Consider the following 17,124-nt stretch of genomic DNA (forward strand, 5'->3'; position numbering starts at 1 on the left):
GTAATATTAAAGATAATAAGAATATTAGTAAATAGTTAGTAATAGAGCTTAATACTATTAGAATAGTATTTATTAGATAGAAAATTCGAATAAAGGAAGTAATTCTGGTTTAGTTATATAATATTATTTTAAGAAATCAGATTCCTAAAACCTTTATTAGATATTTAGATAATAGTATTTAGTTACTAGAAATTAATAATTAAAGCCTTACTATATCTAGAAGCAAATTAGTAATATTAAAAAATATTAAAATCCGGAAGTTATATAGTAAAAATTATAGCCTTTTATATATAACTACTAATAAAATAGTAAATAATAATACTAACTTATATACTTTACTTAATAATCCGACTATTTTACTAGATTCCTTAAATAATAACTATTCTAAATAATACTAGAATATTATATAATATCTTATAATATTCTTTAGACTAGAAGAAATATCTAGAGCCGAATTTCAAAAATTAAGTAAAGAAGCTTTGAATTATAATATAAGAAATTAATTACTTTAGAGAATTATATCTAAAGTATATCTATCTCGACTTATTATTAATAATTAAGAATAAAAGGAAATTATTATTAAAGAGCTATATAATAAAATTAAATATACTAGAAAAGAAAGTACCTTTTACTTAGTAGCTAGTTACTATTACTAGAAAGATTACTATAACTATATATAGAAGTATATTAATACCTATAAGATCTATTAGTATAAGAATAAAAAAAGATAAAAAAAAGCTCTATATCTAATAAAAGCTATATTTCTTTTCTATTACCTTGGGATTAATATAGTTAAACTACTAGATTATAAAGGATATAACTCATTAGTTATTACTAGAAATAACTTTTTAGGATAGGTTAAAGCTAGATTTTTAAAGAACCTAACTAGTAAAAAAGTTATTAAGTTTATTTAAGAAGAAATTATTTATAGATATAGTTTATTTAGGTAACTTAAGATAAATAATAGATCGGAATTTAAAGAAGTAGTAATTTAAGAACTTAATAAGCTAAGAATTAATAGAATTATTATTTTGGCCTATAATTTTAAGAGAAATAGTATAATTAAAAGAGGATATTAACTAATTATTTAAGTACTTATTATACTTATAATAGATAGAAAGAAGCCTTAAATAAATTTACTATTATATATTCTATTTACTAATTGAGTTATTATATATAAATCGACTGGATTTACTTCTTTTTATATAGTCTATAATAGAGAAGCTATATTACTTATAGAAATATACTTTCTAATCTAGAGAATACTTGAATAAAATAAAGTTTATAATAGAGAAATACTTTTAGAAATATATATAAAATAAATATAAATAAGAAATAAAGATATTAAAAAAGCTAGAATAAAGAAAAATAGATAATATTAAAAGAAAAAGAAGTAATTTAATACTATTTACTAGATTTATATAAAGTCTATTTTTAAAAAGAATCTGGTTTTTATATATAATATTAAATTAATAAATTAAGATAAGTTAAGGAATATAAAGCTATTATATTACTAGCTTGGCTTATATAAAGTAAGATATATAAATTAACTAAAAGAATATTATATACTAGAAGAACTTAATAGTATTATATTTTAAAAAATATATACCGGGAATTAATTTAAATAATTTATTAAAAGAAATAAATTCTGGTATTTTCCTAAAAATAAAATTAATAATAAATATATCCCTATAAATAAATATTTTAAAATAGATATAGAACTAGAAAAAGAAATAGTTATAAAATATTATAAGTAAAATAGTATTTAGGAAATTAAGAAAGCTACTAGTATTATTATATATATTCCAGAGTTACCGGAATTAAAAAAGCAAAGTATATTTCTTTTATAAAGAATTAAAAAGAAGTATTTAATAATAGAAGCTTTTCTTAACCTAAAGTAAAGCTTATTACTTTTAATTCTTTATATATCTTTTATTTTTTCTTTCTAACTAATATTTATAACTTTTAGAGAATATTATTATTAAACTATTATTCTGGAAATTAAATAAGCTTTACTATTACTTATTTCTTACTATTATCTAATTATTATTACTAGATAGTATTCTTAATATATAAAATTTTATTATTAGATCTTGAGAATTAAATATAAAAGATCTTTTTTAGTATAAAAATAAATAGGGAATTGAGAGGTTATCTTATAAACTCTTGATTCTAAACTATAGTAATAAATAGTAATTATATTTGGAATTAGGGAAAAAAGAAAAGAAAAAAGAAAGTCTTTTATATATATCTTACTAAACTAGAAATCTTTTAAAGGCTTTACTTGCCTTTTTAACTAGCCATTTTTATAGCTTATACTAGTCTAAAGCTTAATTATAATATTTATAGATCTTGACTTTAACTTAAACTACTATTATAAGTTTCCTTATAATACCTAAATAAACTTCCTAATTAAGAATTATATATAGACGAAATAGCTAAACTAGAAGCCTTATAAGAGGAAAGGGAAATCTTATTAAACCTAATAGTTATTTCCGAAGGTATTTAATAATATATAATTCTGGGAATTTATTAGATATTAAATAAACTAGATCTATTTATTTAAAGCCTATCTCGTATTAGAAAACCTACTTCCTCTTTAATATAACTATAGTTACTCTTAAAACTTATACTAAGACTTGGTTAGTATATTATATATTTCTATTTCTATATAAAGAGAACTTCTCCTATATAGAACCCATTTCCTAATTAAGATACTATTTTATTACTAGGAACTAATTCTTTTTTTAAAAAGCTAGTATAATTTACTAATTCTTACTATTAATTTATTTCTTATTATTAAATATTATTTAAATAATTCCTATATTCTTAATACTAATTCAGAATATCTAATCTTTTTATATTTTATATTAACTTTAATATTAACTATTTCAAACTCAATAATAATACTATAAACCCTATTTATATTATCTTATAGTTCTCTTTTTTATATATTCTAATACTTTTAATATTACCTTTATTAATATAAATATTACTTTAAAGTCCTAAATAATTAAATAGTTTTATATTATTTAAAGTTAATTCTAATAAGTACTAAATAAATATAATTAGCTTTCGGAAGAAATACGAATTAGTTTCGGAAAAATAATATCTTATTTTAAGTTATTTCTTAATCCTATTATTCTAATTTCTTTTTTATTAATACTTATTTTATATTTTTCCTAATATCTTTAGTATATTTATATATCTTATTTTTTATATATCTTATTTTTTATATATTTCCTATATTATTTTTTGAGTTAATAGAGATATTTCTAAATAAATAGAGAATTAGGGCATATCTATATTATGAAATTTTCGTTATTTTCTTCTATATTTTAATACTTTAGATATTATTACTATATTTATATTTCTATTATATTACCTTCTTATTTCTTTATTATTACTATTTAGTTTAACTTGCCTTAATTATTTCCTTAATTATATTTCCTTAGATATATATATTTGTATTCTTTTCTATAATAGAAGCCTAATTCTATATTTTACTTTCTATAATTATTTCTAATTTATAATTATATTACCTTAAATATACCTAATTATTATATTTATTTTCTCTATTATATATATTACTATTTTAGCTTTGTTTTTTTACTAGAAAGAAAGAAAAACTCGAATATATATAATATATTTATATAATTTAAGACTATTTTAATTTATTCTTTATTTTAAAATATACTTAAAAGAAATCCTTATAATCTCGAAAACCTTTAATTTTATAACCTATAATTATTATATTAATAATATTTTCATAACTTATTAAAAATAATAAAATAGCTAAAGAATAGATTTCTTAAGTTAGTAAAGTATAGTAATTAGTTCTTATAAGCCATAGTATTATTAAAAGCCTATAGATTAATTATATTAAAGTTCAGAGTATTAAAGAAGCTTGGGCAGTTATAGAAGGCTTACTAATACTAGAAAAGATAGCTATAATTACTAAATTTAATATAAATATTCTAGATAAGCTAAGCGGTATATATAATAAGCTCTTAAAATAGAAAACCTTTATTAGAAACGGAACTAGACTGGGATTAACTAAGAAAGAGCTAAAGAACTACTAAGCTAATAATAGGGAATTCGAGAATATTATTAAAGATATTTCTAAAGGTAAATAAGAGAAGCTTAATAAGATTAAGGCTATAATAAATAGTCTTAATATTAAGGGTTAGAATAGAATTATACTATATAATAAAGCTTTTGGCTAATATATTAATAATATCTATAATAATCTTAGTAAGAATATTTATAAAAAGTTATACTTTTTCTTTAAAATAAAAGCTTTAGTATATAAAGCTATTTAGTTAATTAATAAAGCTACTTTAGAATATATTAAGAATAAGAAGTATTAGAATACTAGTATATTTACTAAATTAGATATTACTAAGGTACTTAAGTATACTAAAGCTATTTCGGAATATAAAGAATTAGAGTTTAAGCTATTATTAGCTAATAATCTTAAGGCTAGATAGTATATCTTTAATACTTCCGGAATTCTAATTAAGGGAGTTTATAATAACGAGCCTTTTCCTGTATTCCGAGATAAGCCTGAAAAATAGGCTCCTATTATAATTTTAGCTTTAATTTAACCGGATTTAGCTAAGAAAAATAGAGCTAATTTGGTAGAGCCTAGTAAGAAAACTACTAGTAAAGCTAGCGGAACTAGTATAATTAGATAAGAAGAACCTAGTAAGAATAAAGAATAAGCTAAGCCTAAGATTCCTAATAAATAGCAGAGATCTAAGTACTAGACTAAGTATAAGGTTAGTAAACTAGAAGAAAGCGAGAAGAAACCCTTTACTTTAAAGAGAAAGATATTATTTAAGAAAACTTCTATAATTATACTTAGAACTAAGAAGTAGAAAACTAAGAATATTAAGTCCGGAGAACTTAATAAAGGCATCTAGTATATTTATAAAATACTAGCTAAATAGAAGTTAATATTTACTTAATAGAATGAGTATATTTTTAAGAAAGTATATAATAGTATTATAGGACCTATCTATAAGTGAGAATACTATAGGGTTAATAATAGATTTCTCAAAGCTTCCTATATAATATATATTTAGTAATTTGCTAATACTTTTTCTATTAATATATAAGAGATTAAAAATACTCTAAAGCTAGTTACTAAGATCTATAAAGTTACTAAAGGCAAGAAGTATATTTCTATTATTTGAGTAAATAAGGAAATACGAGATTTCTTTTTTAAGAATTAGGAAATTGAGAAGTATAGATATAAGTACTATATTTCTAATTAATTTTGCCCTAATCTATAGCTCTAATTCAATATTATAGTTTCTATTCCTGAGTCTGGTATTACTAATCTGGATACTAATAGCCATATTTATAAGAAGAATTACTTAAAATGAATTAAGAAGCTTAGTATTTGAGAGCTCTTAATAAAAGAGATAGAGATACTATAGTTTTATTTCTAAAAAGATAATATATTAATATATAGAGATCTTAGTAATAGCTACTTTATCTTAGTCTCTTAACTTTTAATAGTAAATCTATTAATATGGCTCGGATTTTATAAGGTATTAAGTAAGTATCTTATTTACTTAATTACTTATCCTTAGCTAGCCTAATACTTTATTCCTAGAAATATTAATTATAATTAGTATAAAGGTAATACTAAAAATCTGGCTATTACTAAAGCTTTAAGTAGCGAATTCTACCTTAGTAAAAAGTATTAGAATATTAGCTATATTTTTCTTATAGATTATAAGAAGGCTACTATCTTTAATAAGAAGTTTTTTAAAAATATTAATTATTTCTCTATTTCTAATAAATTTGAGCCGGAAGTAGCTAAGGAAATAGATAAGTATTTACTAAAGATAATAAGAGAAAAGACTTTAAATATAATTTATTTAACTAGATAAATAAATACTTTTAGCTAGGTAATCTATAAGTCTGAAATTATAGGAAAGTATTAATTCTCGAATAATATATAAATTAAAGGATAGCTTAATAATAATTTACTATTTAATAGGCCTTTTACTATAATTCCTATAAGTCTAGTTACTATTAAGAATAAAATATACGAAAATGAATTTTCTTATAAGATTATTAAAGCCTCTTATCTAGAGCTTTTTTCTCTTATTAAAGATTAATTTAAGAATACTATAAATAATACGAAATTCGAAAAAGCTATTTATTTAGAGTATATTAATATAATTTATAATATAATTTGCTATAATAAGCCTCTTTAATATCTTATAGTAAAGGTAAAAATTAAGTAATAATTAAAGGCAAATACTAATTAATATAAAGAACTATATTGGATTTAGTATAAAAATATAGCTAAGTAGGTTCGGATTACTTTTAAGCAAGTTCGGGAATATAAAATAAGACTATTTAAAGGTAATAAGTCTTATTTTAGATATATAAAAGAGAAATTAGATTAATTAATAAAGGAGGATCCTAAATATTTTATTATTTCAGACTCTAAGTAGAATTTTTCTATTATTTTTGGTATTTAGAGAATAAGTACGAATAAATAGGAGATTGGATATAATATAGCAGGCTATACTCGTCGAAAATTATATTATTTTAGCGGTTTTAAGGTTTAGGTTATATAATAAAGGCTATGGCCTTTTATATATAACTTACGGAAATTATATAAAAAAGCTAGTTTTTTTATAGACTTAGAGAAGAATTCTTTATAAGTATTTAATTAATTAAGCTCTTATATACTATATACTATTTATACTTTACTATTTATACTTTTAATTTATTATTTTGCTATTAAGTTATATTTTATACTCTGGTATACTTTATATGGATTTTAATCTTATTATAGTTTCTCTCCTATACTATATGGTATTATATTAAGCAGGAGTTATATTATAGGTAGTAGAGGCTTAGTAGACTTATATAGACCCTAGAAAAGGCAGAATTATACCGGTATTAATACCCAAACTATAGTAGTAAAAAGGAGTAAAATGCTAGCTAAATAGGAGAGAGATATATAGTAATAATATTGCCTCAAATAGCTTTATATTCTCTTATTTCCGTTCTTTATTCTTTATCCGGGAGTTAGTATATCAAAAAATAATTAAGGCTAATTAATTAGAATTAAGTATAATTTAATTAGTTTGATTTTTATTATAATTAATTATATTAAATTTAATTATTATATAATAATATAAAAGTATATTTTCTTAGGCATTTTTAAAGATTATTAAATAACTAATAATTATATTAATAAAATATAAATAAAATCTATAAAGTATATAAAAGAATATAAAATTAGTCTAAATATAAAATAATAAACTAGTTTTTATTATATAGTACTAGTTATATAATACTATTACACGTGACTTAGTATATGGCTAGTACTTCCTTAGCTTGGCAAATAGTCTTTAGCTCAATTTAAGCTCTTTACTAGTACTATAATATTACCTTATCTTAATAGTTTTCTTCTTTAGAAATCTCTTTCTCTTTTCCCTTCTTATTTTCTTCTTTTCTTATTTCTTCTTCCCTAATTACTATAAGGATTTATTTATAGCTCTTTTATTAGTAGCAAGAAATTACTGGAAATTAAGAAGGTTCTAGCACCTTTGGCTTCGCTTACTAATTAGCGCTAGGCCTGGTTTAGTAAAGAGCGCCTTTAGTAATACCGAATACGGCTAGCCTAGACCTTATTTTAGCCTTATCTCGGCTTCCGAAGCTCCAGAGTCATGTGCGTAGTCACGTGATAAATCTAATTAATTATCTTTGATTATCTTTGATTATAATTAAGTATGATTTCATTAGCTTGATTTTAACTTGATTTGATTTGAGTAGGGGGGTCTAATCAAATCAAACCTAATCATTTGACACACTGTCCGGGACACCTTCGCTAATAAACCGCGCATTTCGTGTTCATCATGAGGCTTAGCCTGGACGGTATTAACTGTTTATACATTAATTCTCAAACTTCAATCCACTCTCAACCCGAACATCTCCATAAATGCCAGCAATATCTCCTTTAGCTCCTGCATAATTCTCTACCATCTCCATGTGCCTAGATGCCACCTCGAAGGCGCCCAGTTTCGTCCCAGATTGTTTAGCAATCGACATAACATGATCCGTGACTGTTGTTGCAGTTCTAATAATTATCACAGGCTATACAAGTCAGCAATTTCCTCATTAGACCAAAACAAATGTGTACCCTACTTCTCGGTAATAACTCCCCGACGTCATACTATCGGAGTAGACGCTGAAGGAGCCGCCGAAGACAGAATTGATAACCTTGTGGAGACTTTCTGCCGGTAGCTCGGTCTTCCCAGCAAGCACGTGGGCTTCTGAGACACTCTCAATCATTTGAATGACCATTACTGTTCCCACCAATTTTGCATGGGATGCCGTTCCTGGTGGTTGGTCGCTCAAGTCAACAACTGATCTGCCGATGCTGAAAACTTCGTCAGTATATAGACTTTCTAGAGTCGATGCAGATGATGCGATTTGGTGAACTTACACTCCTACTAGGTAAGGCACTACTCTTTGTACAGATTCCGCAGCTCCTGCGGGGATTCAGGTTACCGTGGCACGCTTTGCCATCCCAGGTTCTCCGAAGACTGAATATCCGCATGGATCGTTAGCAACCCCTAACCTCAGGTTATATATAGAGAGAATTTGTATTACCGGGCATAGCGACAAACTCTCCCCCGGCTTCAATAACTCTTTGAGCCAGTTCATTGGTAGATTCTGGGCTGTTGGTAGAACATTCTACGAACAGCTTCCCTTTGATATCGCCCTGGAGAATTGTATCGAAAATCCCCATTACCGCTGGCTCATCAGCAAAGCAAGACCACACCATATCCGACTTGGACACAGCATCACTGATCGCCTCGGCAACAACAGAGTGGCCGATTTGAGAACTGTGCGTATTGGCAAGACTAGCGGTGCGATTCCATAAAATGATAGGTTTCACAAGCTTGCCATTCCGGACTAAATTCTCGCTTATAGCCTAAACCAGTGTGTCAAAAAATTAATTAAGGTAATTAATTACATTCAATTAAATTAAACTTCTAATTAATTATAATTTGATTATCGACTTCTAAACGAGAACTTAATTATTAGACTAATTATAATTAAATATATTTAATTATTTCTATTTATTATATAAAAGTTATATAAATAATAAGTTTTCTTATTTTTCTTTAAATAATATATAATTAAAGTATAAAGAAATAAAGGAGAATTAATTTCCTAAAAAGAGAAACGGAGAGCAAGATAATAAATATATGCGAACTATTTACTTTAAATGTTATATAACTATATTATATAACTAAAAGAGCCTAAACTCTTATTATAATATTAATTTATAATAATAAGCAAAGCAAATAAAAGTAATATATTAACTATTAAGCCTATAATAATAAGGTAATATTTAAATTAGGCTAGAATAAACTTTATTTTTATATTATAATACATGTATTACTTTTATAATCTCATATAATACTATATAATTAAATAATTAATTCTAATTTAATTACTATAATTCTAATTTAATTTAATTTAATTATAAGATAATAATTATAATTAATTAAATTATTTAATATACTAGCCTAAACTCGAATTTAGTATATATTAGAATTAGTAAAAATAAAGAAAAAATATATATTACTTATAGTACTTATTTTTAAGAAAGCTAGTTAAGGTTCTATTATAAGTTATATTATATTTAGTAAAATTAAACCCGAAATATAAATATTTGTTTCTATTATAAAGCTAATATAAAAATAGTATATTAAAAAAATAATTAAGGTAATTTATTATATATAATTAAATATTTCTAATTATTTTATAAAAGTTGTATAAATAATAAATTCTTTTTATTTTCTTTAAATAAATATAAGGCTATTAAATAAAATATTAACTAGATTATTAAAATATATATAATATTATAAAACTAAGCTTTTTAAGAAAGAAAAACTAATTCTTTAGCTCGAAATTCTTTTTTATTTCTTTTTTCTTATTTATAAAAACCCTCTAGATTTTAAGGTATATAATTTTCTTAAAAATACTTTTATTAAATTAATTATATAGTTTAGTATTAATAAAAGCCCCTTATAAGAAGAAATACTTACTAGTAATAAATAAAGCAAGTATTTTCAAATACTTTTTTACTATAAGAAATAATATAAAAAACTTAATTTAATTAGCTTTTTAATAATTAAGTAATTAAATCTAGAACTAAATTAGTATTTATATATAAAAAAATTATAATAAAAGAAATAATAGTTCTTAATAGAATTTAAAATAAAGTATATAAATTTTATAAATTTTTTTATTTATTCTTTTTTTCTTTAAATATATTATTAATTCGTTTTTTATTTTATTCTTTTAATTATTTAAATAAATACTAAGTTTATTTTTATCTAAATTATTTATATAAATATTAAGTTTATTCTTATTTAAATTATTTATAAATATATTAGAATTAGATTTTTAAGAATTAATTATAAAATAATCTCGTTTATATTTATAAGAAAATTAGTAATTAATTAATTAAAAATTTAAATAAAGATATATACTAGTATATTATAACTCGTTTTAAGTTTATTATATATATTATATATTATATTAGAATTTAAGCTAATTATAGCTAGTTTTATTTCTTTAATTTAAGAATTAAAAATAAAAGCTAAATATAAAGCTTTATTTTTATTATCTAAAAAACCTATTTAAAATAATATTTTCGCAATTTAATTACTTTCTTATTAATAGTATTTTTAAAGGTTCTATTTTATTTTAAATTAGTATATTATTAATATAAAAAGATTTAAAAAAAACTTGTTTTAAAATTAGTTTTAAAATTTTCGAATTTATTATATATTTTATATATAATATATAATAAGGTAATTCTTGACTTATAATTTAATAATAGCTATAATAAATATTGAAATTATATTTAAAATATTATTTGAATAATGTGGTACGGCAGGCCATACCTGTCAAAAATCATATTATTTTGGCGGTTTTGAGGTTTAGGTCACATGGCAAAGGCCGCGGCCTTTTATATGTAACTTGCAGAAATCACATAAGAAAGCTGGTTTTTCTGTAGACTTAGAGAATAATCCTTTATATATATTTAATTAATTAAGCTTTTGCATACTATATACTATTTATGCTTTACTATTTATGCTTTTGATTTGTTATTTTGCTATTAAGTCACGTTTTGCGCTCTGGTATACTTTATATGGGTTTTTGTCTTATTATAGTTTCCCTCCCATAATAAGCAATTTTAATATTAATTAATATTAAACTTTTATTTTTAAAAACTTTAATTTTTAATTTTTTAATAACTATTCTAATAGCTTTATATATATAAAATCTTTTAATATATAATAAATTAAAAATTATTTTATTTTTTAATTTATAAATAATTAGTTTTAATTAATATTTAATTAAAAATCTTTATTTATTTCTTATTTATATAAATTCATAAAATAAAAAATATTATAATTATTTTTAATAAAAGCCTTTAAAATATCTTAAATTATTAATTTTAATATATAGGTTATATAAGAAATAATTTCTTGAAATTTAATACTTTATAAAAGCTTATAATAAAATATTATTTAAACTAGTATTATTTCGAGTAATAGTAAATAAAATATTTTCTAATAATCTTTCTTTTATAAGATTACTATTTTTATTAAATCTTAAAATAAGTTTATTTATAAGAATTTAAGAATATAAAGGCCATATTTTATTATTAAGAAATTAATTTAATAATATATAAAATAGATTTTTAATAACTTATTAATTTAAATAATTAAAAAGCTTTTAAAAGCTTATTAAAAAATCTCTTAAAATAAATTATAATAAAGGCTTTTTTAATATTACTAAAGGCTTTATTAAAGGAACTTATAATAAATATTTAATTTAATTTAGTTAAATTATTTATAATAGAATTTAAAATAAAGTAAGTTTTTTAAAAAAAAAATTTAAAATTAAAATTTAATTTTAATTTATTTATAATAATATTAATTCTTTACTAATATTATATTAGCTTCAATTATTTTAATTCTAATTAATATAACTCATTTATAACTTTTAAATAAATTATTAAAAGATATAAAATAAGAAATATAAAAGATAAATAAATATAAATAGTATAATTAGTTAAAAACTCCTATTTTACTAAATATATATAAATATCTAATATATATATACTAGAACTTATTTATATAAATTAATTATATTTATATATAACTTCTTTCTTAAGCCGGATTTAGGAACTAAAAGAGCTATAAATTCCAGAACTTTTAATATAAGTATTTAATAGTAATTATTTAATAATTAATTAGGTTCTTTGAGTTCTTTTTAAGAAAATTAAGGGTTTTCAAATAATTTACGAGAAAAAATAAAAGAGATTATTATTTTAGTAAATATAGCTCAAAATTCTCTTTATTTTAAAAGATATTAAGCTTAATAAATAATATTTCTAAATAAGAATTATAATTTTAAGTTATTTTATAATAGAAATCTTTTAAATAAAATAAGTAATTAATTTAATATATAATTTTAAAATAAAAGAAATTACTATAAAATCGAGAAGAATTAATTATTTATATATAAAATATCCAAAAACTAGAAGATTCTTTAATAAGTATTAAATTAGAAATATTTCTCTAATTTTAAATTATTAATTTTTAAGATTACTTATTTATAATTCTATTATTTATAATTCTATTATTTATAATTCTATTATTTATAATTCTATTATTTATAATTCTATTATTTATAATTCTATTATTTATAATCTATTATTTATAATCATTATTTATAATTCTATTATTTATAATTCTATTTTTATATTCTATTATTTATAATTCTATTTATAATTCATATAAAATTCTATTATTTATAATTCTATTATTTATAATTCTATTATTATAATTCTATTATTTATAATTCTATTATTTATAATTCTATTATTTATAATTCTATTATTTATAATTCTATTATTTATAATTCTATTATTTATAAGGTAGCAAGAAATTACTGAAAAGTCGAGGGGTTCTAGCGCCTTTGGGCTTGCTTACCAATCGGGCATAGCTGCAGCTAAGCCTATTGCGGTAAGATGGCGTCCAAACTAGGCTAGCTCAACCCTTAATTTTACGCCATAACGCTTTTGCTATCTCCGCAATTACGTGCAATACCACATGACTAAATAATTAATTATAATTTGATTACTACGATTCTGACTTAATTTAATTTGATTACCGGCCAATAATTATAATTAATTAAATTATTTGATATACTGTACAGTGAGAAGGATATTGTGTGGTAAATCGATCGAAGTCACTCAATCATGTGGTACCATATCATTCAAAGATTTAGATAACGACGTCTCACTGCGTGCGGCGCAATCATTTGGAGTCTCCCGGGCCGGCTAATATGGTACCGTGGTACGTGATAGAAGTCTGGGGTACCTGTGTGGATTGGTTCGGCCCGCGTTCTTGTTTTCTGTAGCAGAGGGCACCTTGAGTACCCGAGACCTATCAAATGATTGGTTTGCCCAATTGCCGTAGTCTTTGCCTTACGTTCTTTTACGGAGTAAAGCAACGTATCTACTACGTTCGGCTGGCCAGCAGAGAGCCGTACGTATGCGTATCTACGAGTGGAAGGTCCGAACGGACCGGCGTAGGGGATAACGAATGGTAAGGGAGTAGTTGAGAGGTGAACGACAACAATAGGAAAGATAACGAAGCATAGAGCAGGGAGCAAAAACGAATAGTTAAATTAAATTTCGATAGTATTAGCAATATTCGATTTCGAGATCTGCTGCGAGTATAATTTCAAAATACAGAGTAAAGATCATTCATTTCCATCAACATTTCTGAGGAACCTCCACCAGCTTCACAGCATCATGGAAGTTAACAATCTCCTCCAGCTTTTAGAAAAGGCCGCCAAAATATACCCCGAGCATGGCCTCCATTTCTATCTCCCAGGAAGGTTGGAAGTGGTAGGAAAATATGTGACTTACCCAAGTCTATTGGCACTTGCGAAGGAAAATGCAAAATTCATCCAGGGGTTAGGGCTTCGTGCTCAAGATATCATTCTTCTCCATTTCAATAACCACATCGACAACCTCGAATGGTTTTGGGCTGTCATTTATGCAGGACATGTCCCTGCATTTTCTACTCCTTTCACCAACAACATGGAACAGAGACGAAAACATATATTACACCTTAACTCGATTATGAACGACCCCATATGCCTTACTAGCGAAGAACTGCTTCCCGAGTTCTCCGGCCAGGATGTTCTAAGGGTCCGTACGATCGACAAGCTTGTGAATGGTGGTCTCCAGCACACTGAACGTGGAGAACTAAATGGCTCCACGAACGGACACAAGAATGTAACTGCCTCACCAGGGATCTTGAAGACCGGAGATGAACTTGCCGTATTGATGCTTACTTCTGGAAGTACTGGCAACGCAAAAGCTGTTTCATTGACGCATGCAAATATTCTCACATCGATTGCTGGCAAGGAAGAGGCCCATAATATTGCAGGGAGTGGGCCTTTCTTGAACTGGATCGGCGTGGATCACGTAGCTGGATTGACGGAAACCCACATGTATGCAATCTACGTGGGAGCCGAACAAGTCCACATCCAGGCAGCAGACCTCGTTCTCAGCCCGCTTCTGTTCCTCGACCTTATCTACAAACATCGTGTAGCATACTCATTCGCTCCAAACTTTTTCCTTGCCGCCCTCCGACGTGCAGCTGAGGTGCCGGGAGCATTGAACGTTGCTTTGGACTTGTCTTGCCTCAAAACCATCACCACTGGAGGCGAGGCAAACGTTGTAGAGACATGCGTGGCATTGACAGAGATTCTCCACCAGCGGGGTGCTCCAAACAATGTTCTAAGCCCCGGTTTTGGTATGACGGAAACATGTGCCGGTTCTGTTTTCAGCAAGGATTGTCCTCGACGTGATATTGAGTGTAAGAACGAGTTTGCAACTGTCGGCGCAGCAATCACAGGTATGAAGATGCGCATTACAGATGAAAATGGGAAAGAGATCGGTTACAATGCTGTGGGAAATTTGGAAGTTAGCGGCCCTATCATTTTCCGAGAGTATTTGAACAACCCTGAGGCTACCCAGGCTTCTTTTAATGGCGACTGGTTCATAACTGGAGATCGAGGGTTCATTGACTCTCTGGGTCAATTGAATCTTACTGGAAGAGCCAAAGATACGGTCATTATCAATGGTATAAACTACCTCCCACAAGAGCTCGAAATGGTTCTAGAAGATATACCCGGTGCAGTACCTAGCTACACAGTCGTCTTTCCCTACCGCCGCAAAGGCTCGCAGACGGAGAATATATGTGTCATCTACCTTCCCACCTATAATCCAGAAGATGTGGAGAAGCGTGTTGAAGCTAACGACGCCATTGCAAAAGCAGCAATGCTGCAGACTGGTGTTCGACCTTATGTTATTCCACTCAACGCAACGAAGCTACAGAAGACGACGCTTGGGAAACTATCTCGACCCAAAATCCGCTCTTCTTTCGAGAAGGGAGATTTCCAAACCTTCCAGACGGTCAACGAAGAAGTCATGGTGCAGCATCGTAGAGCCAAATATGAGGGTCCAGCAAACCATACAGAACAGCTAGTTTTGGGGGTCTTTCAAGAGATATTCGAGGTGAATCTCCTTCAAGCAAACTGATATTTGACCTAGAATAACTGCCACCTGGAGTTGAAGCATGGCATGAACATGGAGGAAGCAAACTCATTTCCGGACAGATTATTGCTAACTCATGGTCTTACCAGGTCCCGCAGCACGATCTTGGCGTCAATACCAATATATTTACTATGGGTGTCAATTCTATTGATATTATTAAAGTCAAGAAACGACTTCAAGTTGAACTGAAGATTGAAAACGTACCAATAATCATCGTCATGACCAACCCGACAATTCGAAGCCTGTCGACAGCGCTCGAGACTCTTCAGAAGCCGCGAGAATACAACCCAATGGTTGTGCTGCAGAGTGAAGGAAGCAAAACTCCTCTCTGGCTCATTCATCCAGGCCTAGGAGAAGTACTCGTTTTCTTGTCATTGGCCCCACACATGAATGACCGGCCAGTCTATGCAATGCGAGCCAGAGGTTTCGAGCAGGGAGAGAAGTATTTTCTCAATATCGAAGATGCAGTGATAACTTATCATACGAAGATCAAAAGCATACAGCCGCAAGGACCTTATGCCATAGCAGGGTATTCGTACGGCTCCATGATTGCTTTTGAGGTCACCAAGCTCCTCAATAGTTATGGCGATGAGGTCAAGTTCCTCGGCGCGTTCAATCTTCCACCTCATATCAAGTTCCGTATGCGCCAGCTAGACTGGTATGTGAGGGAGAATGCGCATCCAAAATGGTTTACCGGGGCTAACAGCTTCCTCACAGGACGAACTGCCTGCTTCATCTCTCCTACTTCCTCGACTTCTTCTCTGAGGAATATGCACACATGATACATCCTAAATTGAACCTGCTCCCTCGCGAGGAAGTGCTCAATCATGTCGTGAGCGTTGCTCCAAAGGTATGATCTCGAAGGCCCTTCACAATTTACCCCATACTGGGTATTCCCCCAGAGCGCGAGCTGACCCTAGTGTCTCCAAGGACCGCATGGAGGAGCTGGGCCTCGACAAAGACAAGCTCACCAACTGGGCGGACCTCGCATACTCTCTGCAAAGCTCTGCAACGGACTACGAGCCCAGTGGCATGGTCGAAAGCATCGACATATTCTGTGCTACTCCTCTAGCCGCCGTCGCAAAGGATATTGAGGACTGGAAGACAAATCACCTCGCGAAGTGGGCGGATTTTTCGAAGACGAAGCCGAGGCTGCATGAGGTTGATGGTGCACATTATACTATGATAAGTCCGACGCATGTATATTCGTTTCAGAAGAAGTTAAAGGCGGCACTGGCAAACCGAGGTGTTTGAAGAGCAGATGATGAATGGGGGAAACAATTGCGGGTACAGTTTGCGCCTGGAACAGGCTTTGTTAGCGCATACAGTGGTAATCACTCTGCAAAACCATCATTAAATAAATGCTTCGGAGGACCGAAATGAACAATGTGCTCGGCCGCTCAGTGAACACTTGCCACTCG

At 26.9% G+C, this 17,124-nt stretch overlaps 2 protein-coding genes across 2 annotated transcripts; one reads left to right on the plus strand and one right to left on the minus strand.

Moving 5' to 3' along the window:
• Positions 1-7,929: 7,929 nt before the first annotated feature.
• Positions 7,930-9,441, minus strand: K444DRAFT_648144 (6-phosphogluconate dehydrogenase-like protein; the record flags this gene model as incomplete). Its single annotated transcript, XM_024885429.1, has 5 exons — positions 7,930-8,130; positions 8,182-8,416; positions 8,483-8,528; positions 8,650-8,966; positions 9,419-9,441. The coding sequence occupies 5 exons, from the start codon at positions 9,439-9,441 to the stop codon at positions 7,930-7,932; spliced, it is 822 nt and encodes a 273-aa protein (XP_024726993.1).
• A 4,447-nt stretch (positions 9,442-13,888) lies between these two features.
• On the plus strand, positions 13,889-17,024 carry K444DRAFT_709513 (2-succinylbenzoate-CoA ligase; the record flags this gene model as incomplete). The annotated part of the gene is made up of 5 exons (XM_024888201.1): positions 13,889-13,984; positions 14,051-15,664; positions 15,793-16,361; positions 16,421-16,553; positions 16,634-17,024. The coding sequence occupies 5 exons, from the start codon at positions 13,889-13,891 to the stop codon at positions 16,955-16,957; spliced, it is 2,736 nt and encodes a 911-aa protein (XP_024726994.1). The 3' UTR covers positions 16,958-17,024.
• Between the last annotated feature and the right edge of the window lie 100 nt (positions 17,025-17,124).

This window comes from Hyaloscypha bicolor, assembly GCF_002865645.1.
Source record: "Hyaloscypha bicolor E unplaced genomic scaffold K444scaffold_183, whole genome shotgun sequence".
In the NCBI taxonomy this organism is placed as follows: domain Eukaryota; kingdom Fungi; phylum Ascomycota; class Leotiomycetes; order Helotiales; family Hyaloscyphaceae; genus Hyaloscypha; species Hyaloscypha bicolor.